At 50.5% G+C, this 20,251-nt stretch overlaps 1 protein-coding gene across 2 annotated transcripts; it reads left to right on the forward strand.

Moving 5' to 3' along the window:
* The first annotated feature begins 87 nt into the window (after positions 1 to 87).
* Positions 88 to 19,353, forward strand: TRMT6 (tRNA methyltransferase 6 non-catalytic subunit). 2 transcript variants are annotated; one of them, XM_064146245.1, is made up of 12 exons: positions 88 to 232; positions 3,299 to 3,426; positions 4,956 to 5,065; positions 7,395 to 7,486; positions 7,584 to 7,667; positions 9,365 to 9,489; positions 10,420 to 10,772; positions 10,982 to 11,067; positions 16,185 to 16,287; positions 16,380 to 16,466; positions 18,116 to 18,167; positions 18,427 to 18,516. In XM_064146245.1, exons 1-11 carry the CDS (start codon positions 117 to 119, stop codon positions 18,152 to 18,154), a joined length of 1,323 nt encoding a protein of 440 aa, XP_064002315.1. In that variant the 5' UTR covers positions 88 to 116; the 3' UTR covers positions 18,155 to 18,167; positions 18,427 to 18,516. The 2 variants fall into 2 exon arrangements, with proteins under 2 accessions (XP_064002315.1, XP_064002314.1); XM_064146244.1 differs by lacking the exon at positions 18,116 to 18,167 and having other exon boundaries at positions 90 to 232; positions 18,427 to 19,353.
* Positions 19,354 to 20,251: the final 898 nt, after the last annotated feature.

Raw genomic sequence — 20,251 nt, forward strand, 5'->3', positions numbered from 1 at the left:
GCTGGCCCTTCCCGCGGCTGCTGCCGCCCCAGTGCGCAGGCGCCGCCCGCCCTGCGAGCGCTGCCATTGGCCAGCGGGCGCGCGTGCGCAGCCGCCCCCGCTGCGGCGGAGAGCGCATGAACGGGGCGGCCATGGCGGCGGGCCCCGGCCGCAGCCCCTGCATCCGGGAGGGGGACTGCGCCGTTCTGAAGCGCGACGACGTCTTCAAAGCCGTCCCGGTGCTGCGCAGAAGGTGAGGGCCTTTCGATCTCGCTCCTCATCTTCCCCTCTGGCGAAGTCCGCGCCTGCTTTCCAGGGCTAGCTGGAAGCGGGCTGGGATGTTTTGGTGAGAAGAACCAGATCAGAGGCTGTGACAGGAAAGCAGGGGTGATGTCTGCTCCCCTCAGAGCCTTGCTGAAGGAGAAAGGAAAGCATTAGATAACGCTCTCGACATTTTGTCTCACTTTCTGGCTGGGCTGCTGGCTGAGCAACGTCTCTAACACACCTTCCACTCACCTTTGCTGCTAAACCTCTTGGCCGAGCCTCCATTCTTCCTTGGGGCTGGGGTAAGGTTGAGAGGGGCAGGGGGAAGGTGCAGGGTGATTGAGAGCCCCTCCTGGGGACTCAGGTTTCTGGGAGGGGAGTTGTGTTTCTGTATTACTTTTCCCTTGTACATTTCTGTCTATAGCTGCATATACTGTAAATATCTGCTTGTATATTGTGCTAGCTGTACATAAATAGCTTCATTTATATTCCCAGAGCCGGCTGAGTCTAGTCTGGGTGATTTCCAAAGTGTGGGGGACGGGGAACACCCAAACCATCACATTTCCCCTCACTCGCCCCTAAGGTGATGCCAACTTTGCCCCTGATGAAAGGGGGGAGGGTCCCCTGCGCGGTAGATGTGACCCCACAGCTTTCCATCCTGTTGGGTAGAAGTGACAGCCTCGCTGGGCTGATGTGGTGGACAGCATGAAAGGTTTTAGTGCTGCCTCCCTTCCTGTGACGGAAAAGAAACTAGCGGTGTGTGAGCATAGAATCAGCCAGGTTGGAAGAGACCTCCAAGATCAGCCAGTCCAACCTAGCACCCAGCCCTATCCAGCCAACTACACCATGGCACTAAGTGCCTCATCCAGGCTTTTCTTGAACACCTCCAGGGATGGTGATGGTTTGGGAGTTCCCCGCCCCTCCTCCCCCTTCTGAAATCACCCAGGCTAGACTCAGCCGGCTGGAAGTTAGGGAATGAAACTTTGTATTCACAGCTTAGCACAACAGACAAGCAGACGTGTACAATATTTACGGCTATATACAGGAATATCCAAGTTAAAAGTATTGCAGAAACGCAACACCCCTCTCAGAAATCAGAGCTCCCCGGGAGGGGCTCCCAGCCACCCTTCCACCTTCTTTCCACCCCTCTACTTTATCCCACAGTCTGCCTTACCTGCAAGAATCAGCAAGGGGGTTAGAAGCAGAAGGATTAATTACACAGAAGAAGCCCAGGGAGAAATAGAGACTCCCAACAGACACACACACACACTCTTATCTGCATTTGTGTTCTTGCTTTTATACATCTCAGCTAGCCATCACCACTATTTCCACAGCCTATAATCTAATTTTTCTCATTAAAATATTCCAGTTAGCCTCAAACTTGCACACAGCCCTTCTTGTGAAAACAGGGAAGATGTTTAGAAGTGGTTTTGTGTTGTCGTTGTCAGTGCCGTTGGATCGGAGAGGAGAAGAGGCACGGCAGGCTGAACAGCTTTATCTTTGTCACAGCTCTGTTGCTGTGGCATGTCGTTTATGCCAGGGGCAGCATTGCTTCGGTGGGCTGCTGTTGTCAGGCTGTAGGAAGATGACAACTGTCAGGTCTGGGTAGTTCCTGCTTTGGAGAGGATCCTGTGAAAGGCCTCTTATTTCTTTCTCCCAGGTGAAGTGCCTGCACCCAAGCAGGAAGTGCTGTAAGCAGCTGAACAGGAGCCAGCAGTGCCCAGCTGGCCAAGAAAACAGTGGCATCCTGGCTGGGATCAGAAATGCTGTGTCCAGCAGGAGCAGGGAGGTGATTGTCCCCTTGGACTCTGCTCTGGTGAGGACACACCTCGAGTATTGTATTCAGTTCTGGGCACCTCATTACAAGAGGGATGTGGAGGTGCTGGAGCCAGTGCAGAGGAGGGCAACAGAGCTGGGAAGGGCCTGGAGAATAAATCTGATGAGTGACTGAAGGAGCTGGGGATGGTTAGTGTGAAACAGGAGGCTGAGGGCAGACCTCATGGCTGTCTACAGCTACCTGAAAGGAGGTTGTGGAGAGGTTGGTGCTGGTCTCTTCTCACAGGTAATTAGTGACAGAACAAGAGGAATGGCCTCAAGCTGCAGCAGGGCAGGTTTAGACTGGACATTAGGAAGTTTTTTTTCCCCAACAAGAGTGGTCAGGCCTTGGAATGAGCTGCCCAGGGAGGTGGTGGAGTCACCAACCTGGATGTGTTTTAAGGTTGCTTGGATGTGGCTTAGGGTGGACCTTGCAGAGTAGGAATATGGGTTGGACTTGGTGACCCTGAGAGGCTTTTCTAACCTGAACCTTTCCATGATTCAGTTGACACAGCCTGAGCTCTTCCACTGCAGCAGACAGTTACGTGAATGCAGAGTCACAGCTTGCGTGGGTTTGGAGGGACCCTCCGAGGGCATCTTGTCCACCTCTCCTCCACTCAGCAGGGTCATCTCCAACTAGAGCAGGCTGCCCAGGGACACATGAGCCTGATCTTGAATGTTTTCAGGTATGGGGCCTCAGCCACAGCCCTGGGCAACTTCTACACCGATATGAGGAAGTCAGTGTTGGGTAATGTGGGCAGATGTCCAATTCAGTAGCATGGAGATTTAAAGGTAATATACTTGAATGAGAGTGGTTTAAAAATGGCATAGGTCAGACCTAGGAATTTAGGGGTACTGGTTGTGACAGGCTTACTTGTAGTGCCAGCTTCACCAGTAGAATCTGGCACCAAAATCAGGTAGTTGCTCTGCTAGCCTGCTTTCTGGGCTGCACGAGGGCACTGCTTACTCCTGGGGAGCCACTCAGCAATCAGCACCCCCAAGGCTCTTTCTTCAGGGCTACTCTCAACCCACTCTGCACCCAGCCTGGATTTGTGCCTGGGGTTGGCCTGACCCAGGTTTCTTTTATTTTTTTTAATGCCTGTCTTGGTTTTCTTCAAGGATACAGATAAAAAATGGCATTATACACATTTGCATTTGAATTTCAACTCTTGTGAGCTTCAGCCAGAGTAAAAACCAATGCTTTTAATCTCAGTGACTTTATTCTTCTTGTTCATTTCAGAAAAATTATTTTTGAGAAGCAGTGGTTCTACTTGGATAATGCCATAGGCCACATCTATGGAACTACATTTGAAGTCACCAGTGGTGGAAGCCTCCAGCCAAAGCAAGAGGTAGAAGAGGCAACCACAGGTATTAAAATTTGAACCCAATTACTTTTTCTCCTTTGATGATACTGAAGATGAAAAGGACCTGGGGATTCTAGTGGATAGAAGGGTGCCCATGAGCCAGCAGTGTGCTATTGTGACCAAAAAGGCCAAGGCCGTCCTGGGGTTGATTAGAAAGGCTGTGGTTAGGAGATCCAGAGAGGTTCTCCTGCCCCTCTGCTCTACCCTGCTGAGACAACATCTCGAATACTGTGTCCAGTTCTGGGCCCCTCAATTCAAGAAGAACCTCAGGGAGCTGTTTGAAAGAGTCCAGCCGAGAGCCACAAAGCTGCTGCAGGCAGTGAACATCTTCCTTGTGAGGAGAGGCTGATGAGCTGGGGCTTGGAGCTTGAAGAGGAGGGGCGTGAGGGCTGCCCTTATTGCTGTTTATAAAGATGTAAAGGTGAGTGCCCAGAGGCTGGAGCCAGGCTCTGCTGGGTGATGCCCAGTGACAGTACTGGGGGCACTGGTGCCAGCTGAGGCATAGGAAGTTCCATGGAAACAGGAGGAAAGTGTTTTTTTTTCCCTGTGAGGGTGACAGAACTTTGGAGCAGGTTGCCCAGGGGGGGTTGTGGAGTCTTCTTCTGTGGAGATATTCAAGCCCACCTGGATGTGTTCCTGTGTGATCTGCTGTAGGTGATCGTGCTCTGGCAGGGAGGTTGGACTGGATGAGCTTTGGAGTTCCTTTCCAGCCCCTAAGACTGTGATGCTGTGATGGTGGAAAGCTTAATTTATTTGTTAATCATTTACTTGTATTCTTTCTGTCATAAAAGTGCATGGTTTGGTCTTCATCTTCTCTTTCACTATTCTTGTAACAAAGGAACCTTTTAATGGGGTAGAAAATTTGTACCTTAGTTTGGGTGAATATATCTATACCTGTCTTTACACTAAGGTATATTTGGTGAGAAGGGCCATGAGGACGAGTAGAGGCCTGGAGCTCCTGTCCTATGAGGATAGACTGAGAGAGTTGGAGCTGTTCAGTCTGGAGAGGAGAAGGTTCCCAGGAGACCTTATTTTGGCCTTCCAGGATCTGAGGGGGGCTACAAGAAAGCTGGGGGGGGACTTTTTAGGCTGTCAGGTAGTGATAGGACTGGGGGGAATGGATCAAAGGTAGAGGAGGGCAAGTTTAGATTAGACCTTTGGAAGAAGTTCTTGACCATGAGGGTGGTGAGAGACTGGCACAGGTTGCCCAGGGAGGTGGTGGGAGCCTCATCCCTGGGTGTTTTTAAGGCCAGGCTGGACGTGGCTCTGGGCAACCTGCTCTAGTGTGAGGTGTCTCTGCCCATGGCAGCGGGGCTGGAACTGGATGATCCTTCCAGCCCTGACAGTTCTGGGCTTCTGTGCTATTTTGCATGTAACATTTCAGTGACTGCTTAGGAAATGCTTTGCAAGGCCACAAAGCAGGGTGGGTTTAGCTCTGAGAAGTCTACTTTCTGTGAAACTACAGCTGTCTGTTTCTGCAGCTCTAAGCTACTTAGAGCTGGGTTTGACAGATCTTGTTTCCTTTCCCCTTAGAGACTAAAGAAGCAGGTACAGACAATCGGAACATAGTTGACGATGGCAAGTCTCAAAAGCTCACTCATGATGACATAAAGGCTCTGAAGGACAAGGGTATTAAAGGACAGGTAAAAATCAGGTTTTGTGTCACTTCTCTGCTGCCTTGATGCCCTGGTGTACATTCTTTTTTCTCAGTGCATTTGGCCTTGGTGCTTTTTCTTTCTTTCTCTGCTTTTTTTTTACTAAAGATCTGTTTTTACCAACATGCAAAGGGCTGTTTGGAGATAAAAACTTCCTGTAAGTTTAGCAGCTTTGTCACTGAAGGATGATTAACAGACCAAAAAACTGCTAAAACTGTGAAGCAAAGGCAGCTTACACAACCACCTGTCAGTTCTGGTTGTTTATAAGATTCAAAATACTGTTTCTGTCTTAGTGGACCCAGTAAAATTGGGCACTAAGTGAACCTTCAAAGGTTGAGAGAAGGATTCTGGATTCTGAGGGTCTCTTCCAACCTGAATGTTTCTGTGATTCTGTGAAACACCAAAGTGTTAACAAATAGCTATTCATAGGATGGATTGGGTTGGAAGGGACCTTCAAGATCATCCAGTTGCAGCCCCACTACCAGGGGCAGGGACACCTCCCACTAGTCCATCTTGCTCAAGACCTCATCCAGCCTGGCCTTGAACACCTCCAGGGAGGAGGCAGCCACAGCCTCCCTAGGCAACCTGTGCCAGTGTCTCAGCAGTGTCTTCAGACAATCTCTGAGGAGTTTACCCTTAGGAAAAGAAAGCTTTTCCCTGGAGTTTGAAGGCCAAACATGGATCACATGTAACAGATGTCTTCTGAGAGTGGCTAACATAAAGCTACTCACCAGTTCTTCAAGCTGCCCTTTGGCCACTGGCACTGTGCTGACACAGCTGTGTACTACATGGGCTAGCAGTGAGCCTCTGGCCTGTACCTACCAAGCAGATGTGATGCCTGTGTCTGCACCTCTAAAGCTAAGAGTACTCTCAAGAGAGCAGTCATGTTCTGTTCTGTTAGAAAAGGGCTCAGTTTTGCCCCCTGCTTTGTCACAAAGAAGCGAGGCCACCTTAGACATTAATAACCCATTCTTGGCCACTTCTGTTCTGCACAGGCAAAATTCTCCCCCAGCTTTGCTTTTTGCTTTCTAGTGAAAACCAGCACTGACTGGCTCACGCTTACATGAAGCTCATCTCCTCTCTGCCTCTTGCCGTTTACTACTCTGCTTTTTGCCTGCTGGGTCCCAAGGAGTTTAGAATGGTGGTTCTTCTGTTTGAGTGCTGCTGCTGCCTCTGAGAAGTGTTCCCATCACTCATAGCTTTAATGTTTTCTCTTTGTTCTTATCTGTGGCTAGAAGGTGGCTTAGGCTTTTTGTGTGTCCTCAGCACGTCTGTGCCATACATCTGCCATATTTGTCATTTAGGCTATTAAAATATCCTGCTGTGTTGACCCTGCCTTCTGAATATTCATCCTGGACTGTGTTCTGTTAGCAGCAATAGATGCTATTCTTCCATAAATGTCCTCCATTATTCTTCCATAAATTCTGTATTCTTCCATATCTTCCAAAAATTCCATCTGTGAATGACAGCTCTTTGTGGCACAGGCTCAGTTTAGAGGTGGTTGGTAGTCGCTCAGAGGAAGCAGGGTGCTGTCCTTCACATTCAGCAGAGGCAGAGTATGGACTGAAGCTTGAGGAGGGCAGATTTAGGCTGGAGATTAGGAAGAAGTCCTTGCCAGTGAGGGTGGGGAGAGACTGGAACAGGTTGCCTAGGGAGGTTGTGGATGTGGAGGTGTTCAAGGCCAGGCTGGATGAGGTCTTGAGCAACCTGGGCTGGTGGAAGGTGTTCTGCCCATGGCAGGGGGTTGGATCTGGATGATCATGAAGGTCTTTTCCAACCCAAACCATTCTGTGAGTCCATTAATATGTAATTGCTGAGGCTTCACAGTGAGGGCTGGAATGGTGCCTTACTGATGCTAAAAGGAACAATCCTGCTTCTCTCCCTTTCTGCCCATACAGCTCTGCGCTCTCTCATGGCTTAGTTCCAGCACCTACCAGACTCCTTCCCCACAACATACCCCATTTTCTGCTTGGTCGTTTTCATGCTCTGCACTATGACAGGGTGGAAACCAAATGCTCTTTAAGTTCCCTTCCAATTCAAGCCATGGTATGATTCCATGTCTTTAAAGAACACCTAGAGACAAAAGAGTCTGCACACCCTCAGGATCACCTGTGGTGATCCTGCACACCCTCAGGATCACCTGTGGTGGTGCTGAACAGAAATTCACTTGTGCTGTCAATGTCAGTAGGAGTGAGTGGAGTACATGAAAATATCATTGATTTTTTTCTAGCATTTGTTTGAAAAACTCTTCCTTCTGAAATGCCTGAGAAATAAATACCAGCTGTAACCAAAAAAACCCCCACTTGTTTCTTCCAAGGAAATAGTTCAGCAGCTAATAGAGAACAGCACCACGTTCAGAGACAAAACAGAGTTTGCTCAAGATAAATACATCAAGAAGAAGAAGAAGAAGTAAGTTTACCTTCTGGTTATTCAATGTGGAAATTGCTCAGCAATTGTGCAGTTTGCTGAGCTGTCAGTAAAACTCTTTTCCCACTGCTTGTCCCAGGTATGAGGCTGTCATTACCATTGTGAAGCCATCCACCCGCATTCTGTCAACCATGTACTATGCAAGGGAGCCTGGGAAAATCAAGTAAGTCCTCATTTGCTGTCTTCTTGCAGACTAGAACAGACAGATGTCAAACACAGCCTGGCTGACAGGCTGGAGGGAAGGAGTCCATCCAGAGGCACCTGGACAGGCTGAAGAGCTTGGGCCAAGCCAACCTCATGAAGTTCAACAAGGCCAAATGCAAGCTCCTGCAGCTGGGTCAGGGCAATGCCAAGCACAATTCCAGGCTGTGGCTGAAGAGCAGCCTCGAGGAGAAGGTCTTTTTGGGTGTCAGTTGGTGCCAAACCCCCCAGGACCGAGCACTGTCACTGGCATCCCAGAGCCAGCTGTATGCTGGCTGCAGCCAGAGCAGGGAGAGCAGCAGCACCAAGAGGAGATTCTGCCCCTCTGCTCTGCTCAGACCTCACCTGCAGCACTGCCTCCAGTGCTGGGGACCTAGCAAGAGAGGGACCTGGAGCTGCTGGAGAGGGTCCAGAGGAGGTCATCACAAAGATGCTCAGAGACTGGAGAACCTCTCTTGTAGGGACAAGTTGGGAGAGTTGGGGCTGTTCAGCCTGGAGAATAGAAGGCTCCAGGGAGACCTTAGAGCAACCTTCCACTACCTAAAGGGGCTCCAGGAGAGCTAGGGAGAGGGACTTTTGACAAGGGCTGGGAGTGGCAGGACAAAGGACAGCAGCTTTGAGCTGGGAAAGGAAAGACTGAGACTGGAGATGAGGAAGAAATTTTTGGCAATGAGGGTGCAGAGACACTGGCACAGGTTGCCCAGGGAGGCTGTGGCTGCCCTCTCCCTGGAGGTGTTCCTGGCCAGGCTGGCTGAGGCCTTGAGCAACCTGGGCTGGTGGGAGGTGTCTCTGCCTGTGGTGGGGGTGTTGAAACTAGACGATGTTTAAGGTGTCCTCCAATGCAAGTGACTCTAACAGCCACTGAAGGCAGCTGCATCACAGCAGGGTACAGAATACATTTCTTCTTTCTGTGCCATGAAGGGAAGGATTGCAAATCAATGAAAACTGTGGGATAGAAAGTGAGTCAGTGTGCAGGGCAGCAGAGGGGAAAACTTTATCCTCCAGCATCAGTTTTTAGCACTTCCCTGCCCCCACCGTCTTGCTAATGGCTGCCGTGGATGAGGGTGTTTGGTGTTTCAGAGGTGTCTTAGCTGGGCTTGGCCAGTGCCATGTCAGTTCTCTGGCTCAGCAGTCAACATCACAAGCCACCTACAAGGGAGGTCGTGGACTTCCCACCCCTGGAGCTGTTTGCAGGAGGCAGAGATATGGTGCTGAGGGCTGTGGTTTAGCCCCAGCCTTGGCAGAGTTAGAGTGTGGTTGGACTGGATGAGCTCATGGGCTTTGCCCAGCCAAATGATTCTGTGATTCTCTGGGTCCAGAAGTGCATTCACAGACCGTTTGCTCCATACAGAAGTGACCTGCCAGAGAAAGCAACAACAAAAACAGAGCTTGAGGAGTACTTTATGTGAGTGGCAGAGCACGAGATGCCCACCTTAGTGTGCACACCCTGCCTCATGTCCCACTGCTGATACTCTCTTGGCTCTGGTTCTAGTCCTTCTTCATTGTCAGCTGGTTAATTAACTTTTCCCATGACGATTCTGAAGACCACTGAACATCTGCCTGTCATCCAGCTCTTCTGGACAGGCTCCTGAGCCTTTGTGCATTCTTTCTACCTCCTCAGAAAACTGATTTGCTCTTTCTTCACACTCCACCTTCTAGCCACTTGCGCTACGACACCCTAGCTCAGATGCTGACCTTGGGCAACGTCCGTGCTGGCAACAAGATGATTGTGATGGAAACCTGTGCAGGCCTGGTGCTGGGAGCTGTGATGGAGCGTATGGGAGGTGAGGAAAATGAGGCAGCTCTAGTAATGTGCAGCTGGGAGGTCTTGCATGAAGCTAAAGACTTGTGTGTCTCTCTGGCACAGCACTTCAAAAGACTTTCTCAAGTGGTAAAATCTTATTGGATCTTTTGCCAGTATTGAGACTGATACTTCTTTGGTCATAGAGTCACAAGAAGTGTTTGGGTTGGGAAAGTCTCTTCAGTCTGATGCAGGTTTGATTAAGAGCAGCCAGGTTATGTGCTTCAATGAATGCTTCATTTAAGCAGTTGAGAACTGTAGATTTAAGCAATTGAAGAATCCCAGAATGGCTCAAGTTGGAGGGGACCTCAGAGCTCATCTACTCCAACCCCTCTCCCATGGGCAGGAACACCTGTCAACTAGCTTTGGTTGGCCAAGGCCTCATCCAACCTGGCCTTGAACACTCCCAGGCAGGAGGCAGCCATAGCCTCTGTGGGCAGCCTGTGCCAGAGTCTCACTACCCTCCTACTGCAGAACTTCTCCCTCAGCTCCAGTCTAACCCTGCTCTGCCTCAGCTTCAAACCGTTCCCCCTTGGCCTGTCTCTAGACATTCTCAGCACAAGTCCCTCTGCAGCCTTCCTGCAGGATCCCTTCAGGCACTGGCAGGCAGCTCTGAGGTCCACCTGGAGTCTTCTCCTCTGCAGGCTGCACACCCCCAGCTCCCTCAGCCTGTGCTCACAGCAGAGCTGCTCCAGCCCTTGGAGCATCTTTGTGGCCTTTCTCTGGACTCACTCCAGCAGCTCTGTGTTCTTGTGCTGGGGACACCAGAACCATGGTAGGGGGTTGGAATTAGGTGATGCTTGAGGTCCTTTCTAACACTGCCAATTCTGTGATTCCCCTTTGGCCTGTTGCTAGACCCCGTTCTGAAAATTCTGCATTTCCCATGTGTTTTCTGATCCTTTTGATGTCCCAGGCTATGGAACCATCATTCAGATGTATCCAGGAGGGGGACCTGTCAGAGCTGCTACCAGTTGCTTTGGATTTCCAAAGCATTTTTTGGATAACCTTCATGAATTTCCTCTCAGCAAAGTGGAGAGTCTCCTCTCTGGGACGTTTTCTACAGAGGCTCTGCCTTCAGAACCTGAAGGGAACACTCTAGTGGAAGAAGAAAGCAATGGACTGAGCGATGAGAAGCAGGTAACAGAGGAGGAGCCTGCTACTGAAGCATCTATGGAGGTCAACCAGACAGAAGAGCAGGAAACAATGGACACCAGCACCGAAGATGTAGAGTTTAAAGAGAACAAAGAGAAAGAAATGAAAGAAAATGTAAGACTCTTTCTTGTGGGTGTTCACTATGTTTACAACCTCAGGCATGCTGAAATGCAGCTCCTTCAGATGTTAAACTGGGAACTCTAGAAGTTGTCTTTTAGGTAAAGCCAGCTAAAGATGCAAAAGATGAACCTTCAGGCCACACAGCAGTGACCCAGGAGATGATGAGCATTTCAAGTGCAAGCTCTCTGTTTTGTTGTTCACAGGTGCGGGAAAAGCAAAGGAAGCAATGGGAGAGGAGGAAAAAGCTGATAGAAACTGCTGCCCTGCTGAGAGAGAGGAACTCTGATGGGTGAGTGTGCTGGGGGCCAGGCAAACCACAGAATGCTATGGAGGCTCAGGTTGGAAGGGACCTCAGACATCATCTCTAACCCCTCTGCCATGGGAAGTGACACCTCCCACTAGAACAGGTTGCTCAAGGTCTCATCCAGCCTGACCTTAAACATCTCCAGGCAGAAGACAGACATAACCTCCCTGGGCAACCTGTTCCAGAGTCTCACCACCACTGAAGAGCTTCTTCCTCAGCTCCAGTCTAACTCTGCTCTGCCTCCGCTTCAACCCATGCCCCTTTGTCCACTTCTAGACACCCTCAGCAAAAGTCCCTCTGCAGCCTTCCTGTAGGATCCCTTCAGATGCTGGAAGGCAGCTCTGAGTTCCTCTTGGAGTCTTCTCCATGCTGAACTCCCTCAGCTCCCTCAGCCTGCTCCAGCTCTTGGCGCATCTTTGTGGCCTCTTCTGGAATCACTCCAGCAACTCTGTGTCCTCCTTCTGGGGTGTTTGAGGTGGGATGTCAGCAGAGCAGAGCAAAGAGCTGTTTGAAAACACACATGTTCCTGGAAACAAGAGCTTTTTTTTCCCATCAAGCAGTCAACAGCTCCAGTATTACTTGCCCCACCCCCCTGCCTGCTTCTTGCTTGGTTGAGATGCTTCCTGTTAATTTAAATGGTTTAAAATGCCATGATAGGGCCATGAAGATGCTCAGAGGGCTGGAGCACCTCTGCTGTGAAGACAGGCTGCAAGAGTTGGGGCTCTGCAGCCTGGAGAATAGAAGGCTTCCAGGAGACCTTGGAGTGGCCTTCCAGTATCTGAAGGAAGGCTGGGGAGAGACTACTGACAGGGTCTTGTAATGACAGGACAAGGGGTAATGGTTTGATCTGGCAGAGGGGAGATTCAAAATGGATGTTAGGAAAGGGTTCTTTGCAGTGAGGGTGGTGAGACACTGGCACAGGTTGCCCAGGGAGATTGTGGCTGCTCCCTCCCTGGAGGTGTTCAAGGCCAGGCAGGACGAGGCCTTGAGCAACCTGTTCCAGTGGGAGGTGTAGGGACCCCCCACTGGCAGGGGTTGGAACTGGATGAGCTTTGCAGTCCCTTCCAGCTTAAACCATTCTATGATCTAGAAGTCATCCTTCCCTGACTAGCTGTGCATGTTTGAAGCTGATGAAACTGGAACTGAGTTTGGCTGGTGTGGTAGGTTGGTTGGTTGGTTTCTTTACACTTCCCTTCCCTTGCTTTGGCCACACTTGATTGTTCCCATGGAACATTTTCACACCAAGCTTCAATGCCCAAAGGTTCAACCAGATCAAATAAACACATTTCCTAGAAGTTCAGCCCTACACTGCTGAGAGAGCTTTGGTGCCTGTGGCTTGTCCAGGATGTCGTTAGCAGATGCTGAAGGGAGTTGAGTTCATCAAGTAACCCTGATTACATTAAATTATCTTCATCATTTTCCTTCTAAGTTTATTGGCTCACTGAGAACAGAACCCTTCTGTTCAGAGACATGTTAATGCCCATTCATTGGTTATGTTTAACTGCTTGTGGAATTTTTCTTTCCATTATTATGGGATGTCTTAGCTCCTGCTCATTCACATTTGGGTATATTTGTAGCAAACTGCTGTATTGGAAATAGCTTTTTCTACAAAGCTGCAAAGACACAATTACTTTCTGCTCCCTGAAGCAGCCAAATGATGTAGGAGGTTTGTGAAAGTCCTCCACATGCTTGGCAAAAGTAATATTTGACTTGGCTTGATTCTTCCTATAGCTGAAAACAGTCCACAGAATCATAGAATGGTTTGGGTTAAGATCTCTAAAGGGCCCTTGCAGTCAGCAGGGACACCTTCCACTAGATCAGGTCGCCCATAGCTTTGTCCAGCCTCACCCTGAATACCTCCGGGGATGGGCCCCAGCTACGTCCCTGGGCAACCTATTGCAGTGTTCCAGCAGCCTCCTGCTGCAGAACTTGTTCCTCACAGCCAAAGTCAGTCTGCTCTGCTCTAGTTTGCAGCCATTGCTCTCCTCCAGTTCCTGCAGGTCTTTGGGAACAGTCTCTCTGCAGCCTTCTTGTAGCCCCCCAAGTTTGTGTTGAAGTCAGCCTGCTTAGTGCTTGTCTCTAATGGTTTGTTTTCAGCCATTTACTGCTTCCTTTGTCATGCAGGAAAGGTGTGACAAGTGGAAGTGTTCTAGCTTACAGCTGTCTGAAGGCACTGTCGCAGAGGGCTCAGTCAGGATCACTTTCCCTCAGTCATCTGCTCACCATCTGTTAGATCAGGAAGCACACTGCTAAGTTAGGAAACCTTGGCATGGCATACAGAAATGCTTGGAGCTGGCCACTTGGCAGGTGAGAAGCAGCAGGGAAGGATTTTGATTTGCCTTGCAGGTGAGCCTTGGAGGAAGCACAGTTAAGAGAAGCTGGTTAGAAATGGGAAGAATGATTAGGGGCTTATTGGCAGAGTGAAGAGAAACTGCTTCTTAGGTAGAAGTGGGCACCAGCTTTAGGGCAATTACTTCTCGAGGTCCTGAACTGTGCAGAATTTGCTGCTTACCAAGGAAGAGAGAATTGTAGTGAGGCTGGCGTGCTCGGAGGTGTGGTGCTGAAGCAGTCTGTTAGGCACATCTGTTCCACTTCTGAGAGCTGAAGTCTGTCACAGGGCTTTGAGGTGGGCAGGGATTTGGGGTTCCTCTGAAGACAACCTCTTTTAAAAAATACTTATTATTTTTCTGATAGGATGGAACTGGGGATGGGTTACAGACACTGCATATGTTCAGAACTAGACTACAGCCCCTCCCTACCCTTCCCTGCCCTCCTTCTCTCTCTTTCTTCTCTCCTCTTCCCTATGACATTAGTGCTGTGCCCAGCCAGGCTCCCTGCTGTCACCAATATGTGCTGCCATATGAGAGACCCTGCCGGCTCTCAGGCTCTCTTATCTCTCCCCTTCCTGTTGGCTGGCAGTGCCAGGCCAGTGCAGCATTCCAAACCTTCTCAGGCACAGGCTGGACACTCTTTTTTTTCCCCCTCTTTATAGTCCACTTGGTCAATTACTGAGCACAGATTTTTGGGATTGGGGCGAAATCTGTAACCTACAAGCAGAAAAAAATACAAACCAGAACAGTGAGAGAACAAGAGGAATGGCCTCAAGCTGTGGCTGGGGAGGTTTAGAGTGGATATTAGGAGAAATTTTGTCCCAGCAAAAGTGGTCAGGCGTTGGAAAGGGCTGCCCAGGGAGGTGGTGGAGTCCCCACTACTGGATGTGTTTAAAGGTTGCTTGGCTGTGGTGCTTGGGGCTACGGTTTAGGGTGCCCTTTGCAGAGTAGGGATATGGGTTGGACTTGGTGAGCCTGAGGGGCTTTTCCAACCTGCATGTTTCTGTATTTCTGACTCTATGGTGTGAGGGTGCTGGAGGCCTGGAGCAGGCTGCCCAGAGAGGTTATGGAGTCTCCTTCTCTGGAGCCTTTCCAACCCTGCCTGGATGCATTCCTGGGTGACCCTGTTGTGGCAGGGGATTGGACTGAACAATCTGCAGAGGTCTCCTCCATCTCCCAGCACTCTCTGACTCAGCCTTACCCCGTTGAAAGCAGCAAAGCTCTTCTTGCTTTGCATGCCTGCAAAAGAAGCAGACATCCCCCTGCCTGCTTTCCCTGTGTCTAACAACAGCACAGCACAACAGCAGCTCCCTACTGCTGATGCTCCTCCAGGCAGAGGTGCAAGGCTGTGCTTCTCCAGCCTCCCTCTCCTTTGCACTCAGAGAAGGGACCCCTGGGTGATCCTGCTCTGTCAGGGGGGTTGAGCTGGATCATCTCTGAGGTCCCTTCCAATCCCTACCGTGATTTCTAATTGAGTCTATTAATTAATGATTCACTTTGGTGAGGTGGCTGGTGCCCCATCCCTGGAGATATTCAAGGTGAGGCTGGACAGAGTTCTGGGCAACCTGCTCTAGGGGAGGATGTCCCTGCTGACTGCAGGGGGTTTGGACTGGGTGAGCTGTGGAGGTCCCTTCCAACCCAGGGCATTCTGTGACTCTGAGCCACAGTCAGCAGCTCTAAGTCCATGTGGACAGCAACCTTCAGAGAAAGTGCAGATCCTTGGTTTGTCAGAGCTATTGTGGAGGTCACCACAGCTGCCTGAGCCTTGCAAGGTGTTTAATATGCTGTGGGCCCAAAGCAGCCTCATGAGGTTCAACAGAACCAAGGGCAGGGTCTTGCAGCTGGGTCAGGGCAATGCCAGGCACTGATACATGCTGGGAAGTTCCTGGCTTGTAGGGTAGTCCTGAAGAAAAGGACCTGAGGGTGCTGGTGGATGAGCTCAACATGAGCCAGCAGTGTGCACTTGCAGCCCAGAGAGCAACCAGAGCTTGGGCTGCAGCAAGAGCAGTGTGGGCAACAGGGACAGGGAGGGAGGCCAGCAGTGCCCCCTCTGCACCCTCTGCTGAAGCCCTACCTGGAGCCCTGTGACAGGAAAGAGCTGGAGGGGCTGGAAGTTGTCCAGAAAAGGGCCACGGGGATGAGCAGAGGGCTGGAGCTGCTCTGCTATGGGCACAGGCTGAGAGTTGGGGCTGTTAGGTCTGGGACGGAGAAGGCTCCCAGCAGACCTTATTGTGGCCTTGCAGTATCTTAAAGGGGCTACAAGAAAACTGGGAAGGGATTTTTTAGGGTGTCAGGTAGTGGGGGGAATGGATCCAAGCTAGAAGAGGAAGGATTTAGGTTAGATGTTAGGAAAAAGTTCTTCACCATGAGGATGGTGAGAGACTTGCACAGGTTGCTCAGGGAGGGGGTGGAACCTCATCCCTGGAGGTGTTTAAGGCCAGGCTCTGGAGCAACCTGATCTAGTGTGAGGTGTCCCTGTCCATGGCAGAGGGGTTGGAACTGGATGATCCTTGAGGTCCCTTCCAGCCCTGACAGTTGAGTGCTTCTGTGAACAAGTGTTTTATCCTCTTCATTATGCCAGCAGGGAATGGTGCTTTGGCTTTCTCTTCGGGGGGAGCTGTTGAAGCCACCAAACCAAGCTGATTAACAACAGTTAAAGCTCTAATTGCTGGCTGTGCTAAGGAGGAGAAAATGGCACCTGATGAACAGGTTTGAGCAGCAGGAATCTAATGGGAGTGAAATGTCCTTTCTTGGTTTTGTTTCTTCTTTCAGCCTAATTATAGCCAGCAAGTTTCACCCCACTCCTTTATTGCTTTCTTTGCTGGAGTTTGTGGCTCCTTCAAGGCCTTTTGTTGTCTACTGCCAGTACAAAGAGGTGAGTCGAGTCTGTGACCTTTGCTTGTGAGTAGTTCCAGCTGGAGCCTGCTGAGCTGTACATAACCACCTGTTTGTTGTGGGTTTCTCTAGCCCTTACTAGAATGTTACACGAGGCTGAGGGAAAGAGGAGGTGTGGTTAACCTGAAGCTGTCTGAAACCTGGCTACGCAACTACCAGGTAAGGATCACAGCTGTCTCCCCCAGCTGCATCAACACCAGTAGCAAAGCACCCCTGGAAAAGGAGAGGGGGAAAGGAGTTTGCAATAGCCCCCAGAGGGTTTGTTTCACCTGAGTGGAGTGGGGGAATACTCTGAAAGGTTTGAATGCTTCACTGCAACAATTTCAAACGGAATGGAAATGGATTTTGAAAGAAATTTTCATGTCACCAGTTGGAGCACAGGGACAGACCAAGCTGGGTGGCTGTGTCCATCTGCTGGAGGGTAGGGAGGCTTTGCAGAGGGCTCTGTACAGATCAGTGCCATGGGCCAAGGCTCACTGGATGAAGTGCAATAAGGCCAAGTGCCAGATTCTGAACCTGGGTCACAACAACCCCACGGGGAGCTCCAGACTTGGGGATGTGTGGTTGGAAAGCTGAGACCTGGAGAGGGAGCTGGGGGTGCTGGTTGGCAGTCAGTGACCATGAGCCAGCACTACCCAGGCAGCCAAGAAAGCCAAGGGCAGCCTGGCTAGGGTCAGAAGCAGGGTGGGCAGCAGGGACAGGAGGTGCCCATCCCCCTGTGCGCAGCACTGGGGAGGCCACAGCTCGAGTGCTGTGTTCAGCTCTGGGCCCTGCACTGCAGGAAGGACACTGAGGGGCTGGAGCCTGTGCAGAGCAGGGCAGTGAGGCTGGAGAAGGGCCTGGAGCAGCTGGGCTGTGAGGAGGGGCTGAGGGAGCTGGGGGTGTGCAGGCTGCAGAAGAGGAGGCTGAGGGCAGAGCTCATTGCTCTCTGCAGCTCCCTGCAGGGAGGTTGGAGCGAGGAGGGGGCAGCCTCTGCTCCTTGGTGCCAAGGGACAGGAGCAGAAGAAATGGTTCCAAGCTGCCCCAGGGGAGGCTCAGGCTGGATGCTAGGAAATATTTCTGCCCTGGAAGGGTTCTCAGACCTTGGAATGTTCTGCCCAGGGCAGTGCTGGAGTCCCCATGCCTGGGGGTGTTCCAGCAGCCTGTGGAGCTGGTACTGAGGGACATGGTTTAGTGCTGAGCCTGCAGTGCTGGGTTGAGGGTGGGGCTGGATGAGCCTGGAAGGCTCTCCCAACAGGATTTGTTCTGTGATCCTGTGACAGATGGAGTATTTGGGCTCTTTCAGTGGCTAGCATGAAGTGAGGAACAATCTAAGTTGTGTAAGAGAGACGTAACAAGACATCAGAAGGGTTTGCCCTTCTCTTGGCTGTTAGCGAGTTGAGGATGCAGGAGTCTCCTTCCCTGGAGATTTTCAAGGCCTGTCTGGATGTGTTCCTGTGTAGCCTGAGGTAGATTGTCCTGCTCTGGAAGGGGGTTGGGTTTGATGATGTCTTTGGGTCCTTCCCTTCTCTGACATCCTGTGAGCCTGGGAAAAGCCCTTGAAGCTTACCCAGTCCAACTATGCTCTAACTCTGCCAAACCTAGGGCTTAAACCATGGCCCTCAGCACCACAACAGTGTGACTTTTGAACCCCTCCATGAATGGAGACTCCATTGCCCTGGGCAGCCTGTTCCAAGGCTTGACAACCCCTTCAGGGAAGAAATTGTTCCTTGTATCCAGCCTCCCCTGGTGCAACTTGAAGTCAGTTCTTGTCCTATCACTTGTTCCTCGGTAGAAGACACTCTCACCTTACTCCAACCTCCTTTCAGGGAGCTGTGGAGTATGAAAAGGTTCTTCTCTTGCCCTGAAGCAGTCAGTGTGGTGAGAGCCTGTATTCTTGTGTCTTTCTAAGCTTGGGCTCTGCACATCCTTTGCCCTTTAAATTCACTTTCCAAACAGCTTTGTTATGGTGGCTGGAAAAAATACTTCCTCTTGTATTGAATTTAAGTAGCTTGTATTTAAATACCACCAATGTGCACCTGTGGGGTGAGCTTTTACAGGTGTTTGGCTGTTTGGTTTGGTTTTTTTCTTTCCTTTGGTTGTGTTTTGGTGTGTTCTGATGCAGTAGTTTTTTTTTCAGGTCTTACCAGATAGAAGCCACCCAAAACTGACCATGAGTGGAGGTGGAGGGTATCTGCTGTCTGGCATCACTGTTGTCCTGGATAAGAACAGATCTGATTCCAGTCATTCAGAAGCACTGAAGATGGAAGAACCATCATCTAAAAGGTGCAAAGTTCAAGACCTCCACTGTTAGCATCTGAAGAATTGCTTTGGTTTGTGCAGCTCAGGACTGCTCCCTTAGGAAAACAACAGAGAATACCTCCTGTGCTCTCAAGCAGCACAGGCACTGGAACTGGCACAACCCACGCAGCAAGAGGCAGCAGAACTGCCTGCTGGGAGGGTTCTCCTGCTTCTGACAAGGTTCTCCTGCTCCTCACCAGTTCACATCATCAGAATGAGGCAAGAATAGCATCATACTGAAAACACAGGCACCTCAGGAAGGAGAAAGTATTCTGGTTGCTGCCAAAAGTTGCTGAAGCAGTTGCTTCAGACTCAACCTTTTAACAACACATCTGCCTTGGCTTCCCCTTCTCCCAGCATGAACTGTCCTCCATGGTGCTCTGTTCCCAGTCTGGACACACAACCTGGCTGCATTCCATAGCATGAGGCAGTAGAACCACCAGCAAAGCTCCCACCCTTTTCTTGCCAGAGGAGCTGCTATGGGAGGCTTTGAACAGCAGAACTTTCCAGCGTGGCCCTGTGTACCTGAACTCAATGCAGAGGAGGAAGTGCAAGTTCCTGAACTCAGATGCCAACTCCTGGAAGAGAAGGTGCCTGCTAACCCCACCTGGCCTTGCCTGAGAGTTGTATATTTTGAAGAGCCAGCAATGTGGAAGCCCTCTCTGTACATATATTTATTCTGCTCTTTTCTCTGCCATGCCATGAAGCTTTTTCACTCTTTAAACTTGGCCATTCCAATTAAACTGCAGGATGGTTTTCCTAATGAGATCTACTCTTTTTCCTTTCCCTTGCTTCTTTCTTTTGGGAAGCTCTAGCAAAGCCCATAGGAGACTACTCTCACTGCACCTCACTGGACCCCTTGGTGGGGAGCTTGTAGAGCCAGCAGGACTTGGCTTCCATTCTTGAGCTCACTGCTCAGGAGGATGCCAGAGCTTTGAGGTCAGGCTGCAGCTGAAGCTGTACCATTCTGTTTCCAGATCACAGCAATGCTGTCTTACAGCACCAGCAACTCCTAGATAAGCTACTCCCTCAGGCAGCAGCTACAGTGGAGCTTCAACCTTTGGCTTTCCTTTTCTCATGCAAAACTTCCCTAACTTATGTGAGAAATCTTGGAAAAGGAGAGAGTGCAGTGGCACCACTTTCTCTGCTATTCCACCAACCACATGGATCTGCAGAAGGTGCTTTTGCCTAACTCAGCTTTTGGACTCAGTTTTGGAGTTCTCACTACAAGTCCTAGAGGGGGAGGAGAGCAGCCAGAGATGGTGAAACAGAAGTGATTACGGGTCTGAAGAACAGGGCTGGGGAGGAGCAGCTGAGGGAGCTGCGGGTGTTTGGTGTGGAGAAGAGCAGGCTGAGGGCAGAGCTCATTGCTCTCTGCAGCTCCCTGAGAGGAGGCTGGAGCCAGGTGGGGGTTGGTCTCTGCTCCCCAGGAGGAGAGGAAATGGCCTCAAGTTGCCCTGGAGGAGGTTTAGGTTGGAGATTAGAAGAACCTTCTTGACTGAAAGGGTACTGAGAGCCTAGGAGAGGCTGCCCAGGGAGGTGTTTGAATGCCTGAAGGCGTTTGAAAAAGGCAGAGCTGTGGTGCTGAGGGCCATGGCTTAGCCCCAGCCTTGGCAGAGTTACAGAATGGTTGGGCTGGATGAGCTTAAGAAGCTTTCCCAACC

Source organism: Pogoniulus pusillus, chromosome 7, assembly GCF_015220805.1.
Source record: "Pogoniulus pusillus isolate bPogPus1 chromosome 7, bPogPus1.pri, whole genome shotgun sequence".
Lineage (NCBI taxonomy): Eukaryota > Metazoa > Chordata > Aves > Piciformes > Lybiidae > Pogoniulus > Pogoniulus pusillus.

Coding starts and splice junctions, on each gene's coding strand:
- TRMT6 (XM_064146244.1), top strand. CDS start 117: ATGAACGGGGCGGCCATGGCGGCGGGCCCCGGCCGCAGCCCCTGCATC. Junction 11,068..16,184: donor AGAGAGAGGAACTCTGATGG/GTGAGTGTGCTG, acceptor TTCTTCTTTCAG/CCTAATTATAGCCAGCAAGT. Junction 16,288..16,379: donor TCTACTGCCAGTACAAAGAG/GTGAGTCGAGTC, acceptor GGGTTTCTCTAG/CCCTTACTAGAATGTTACAC.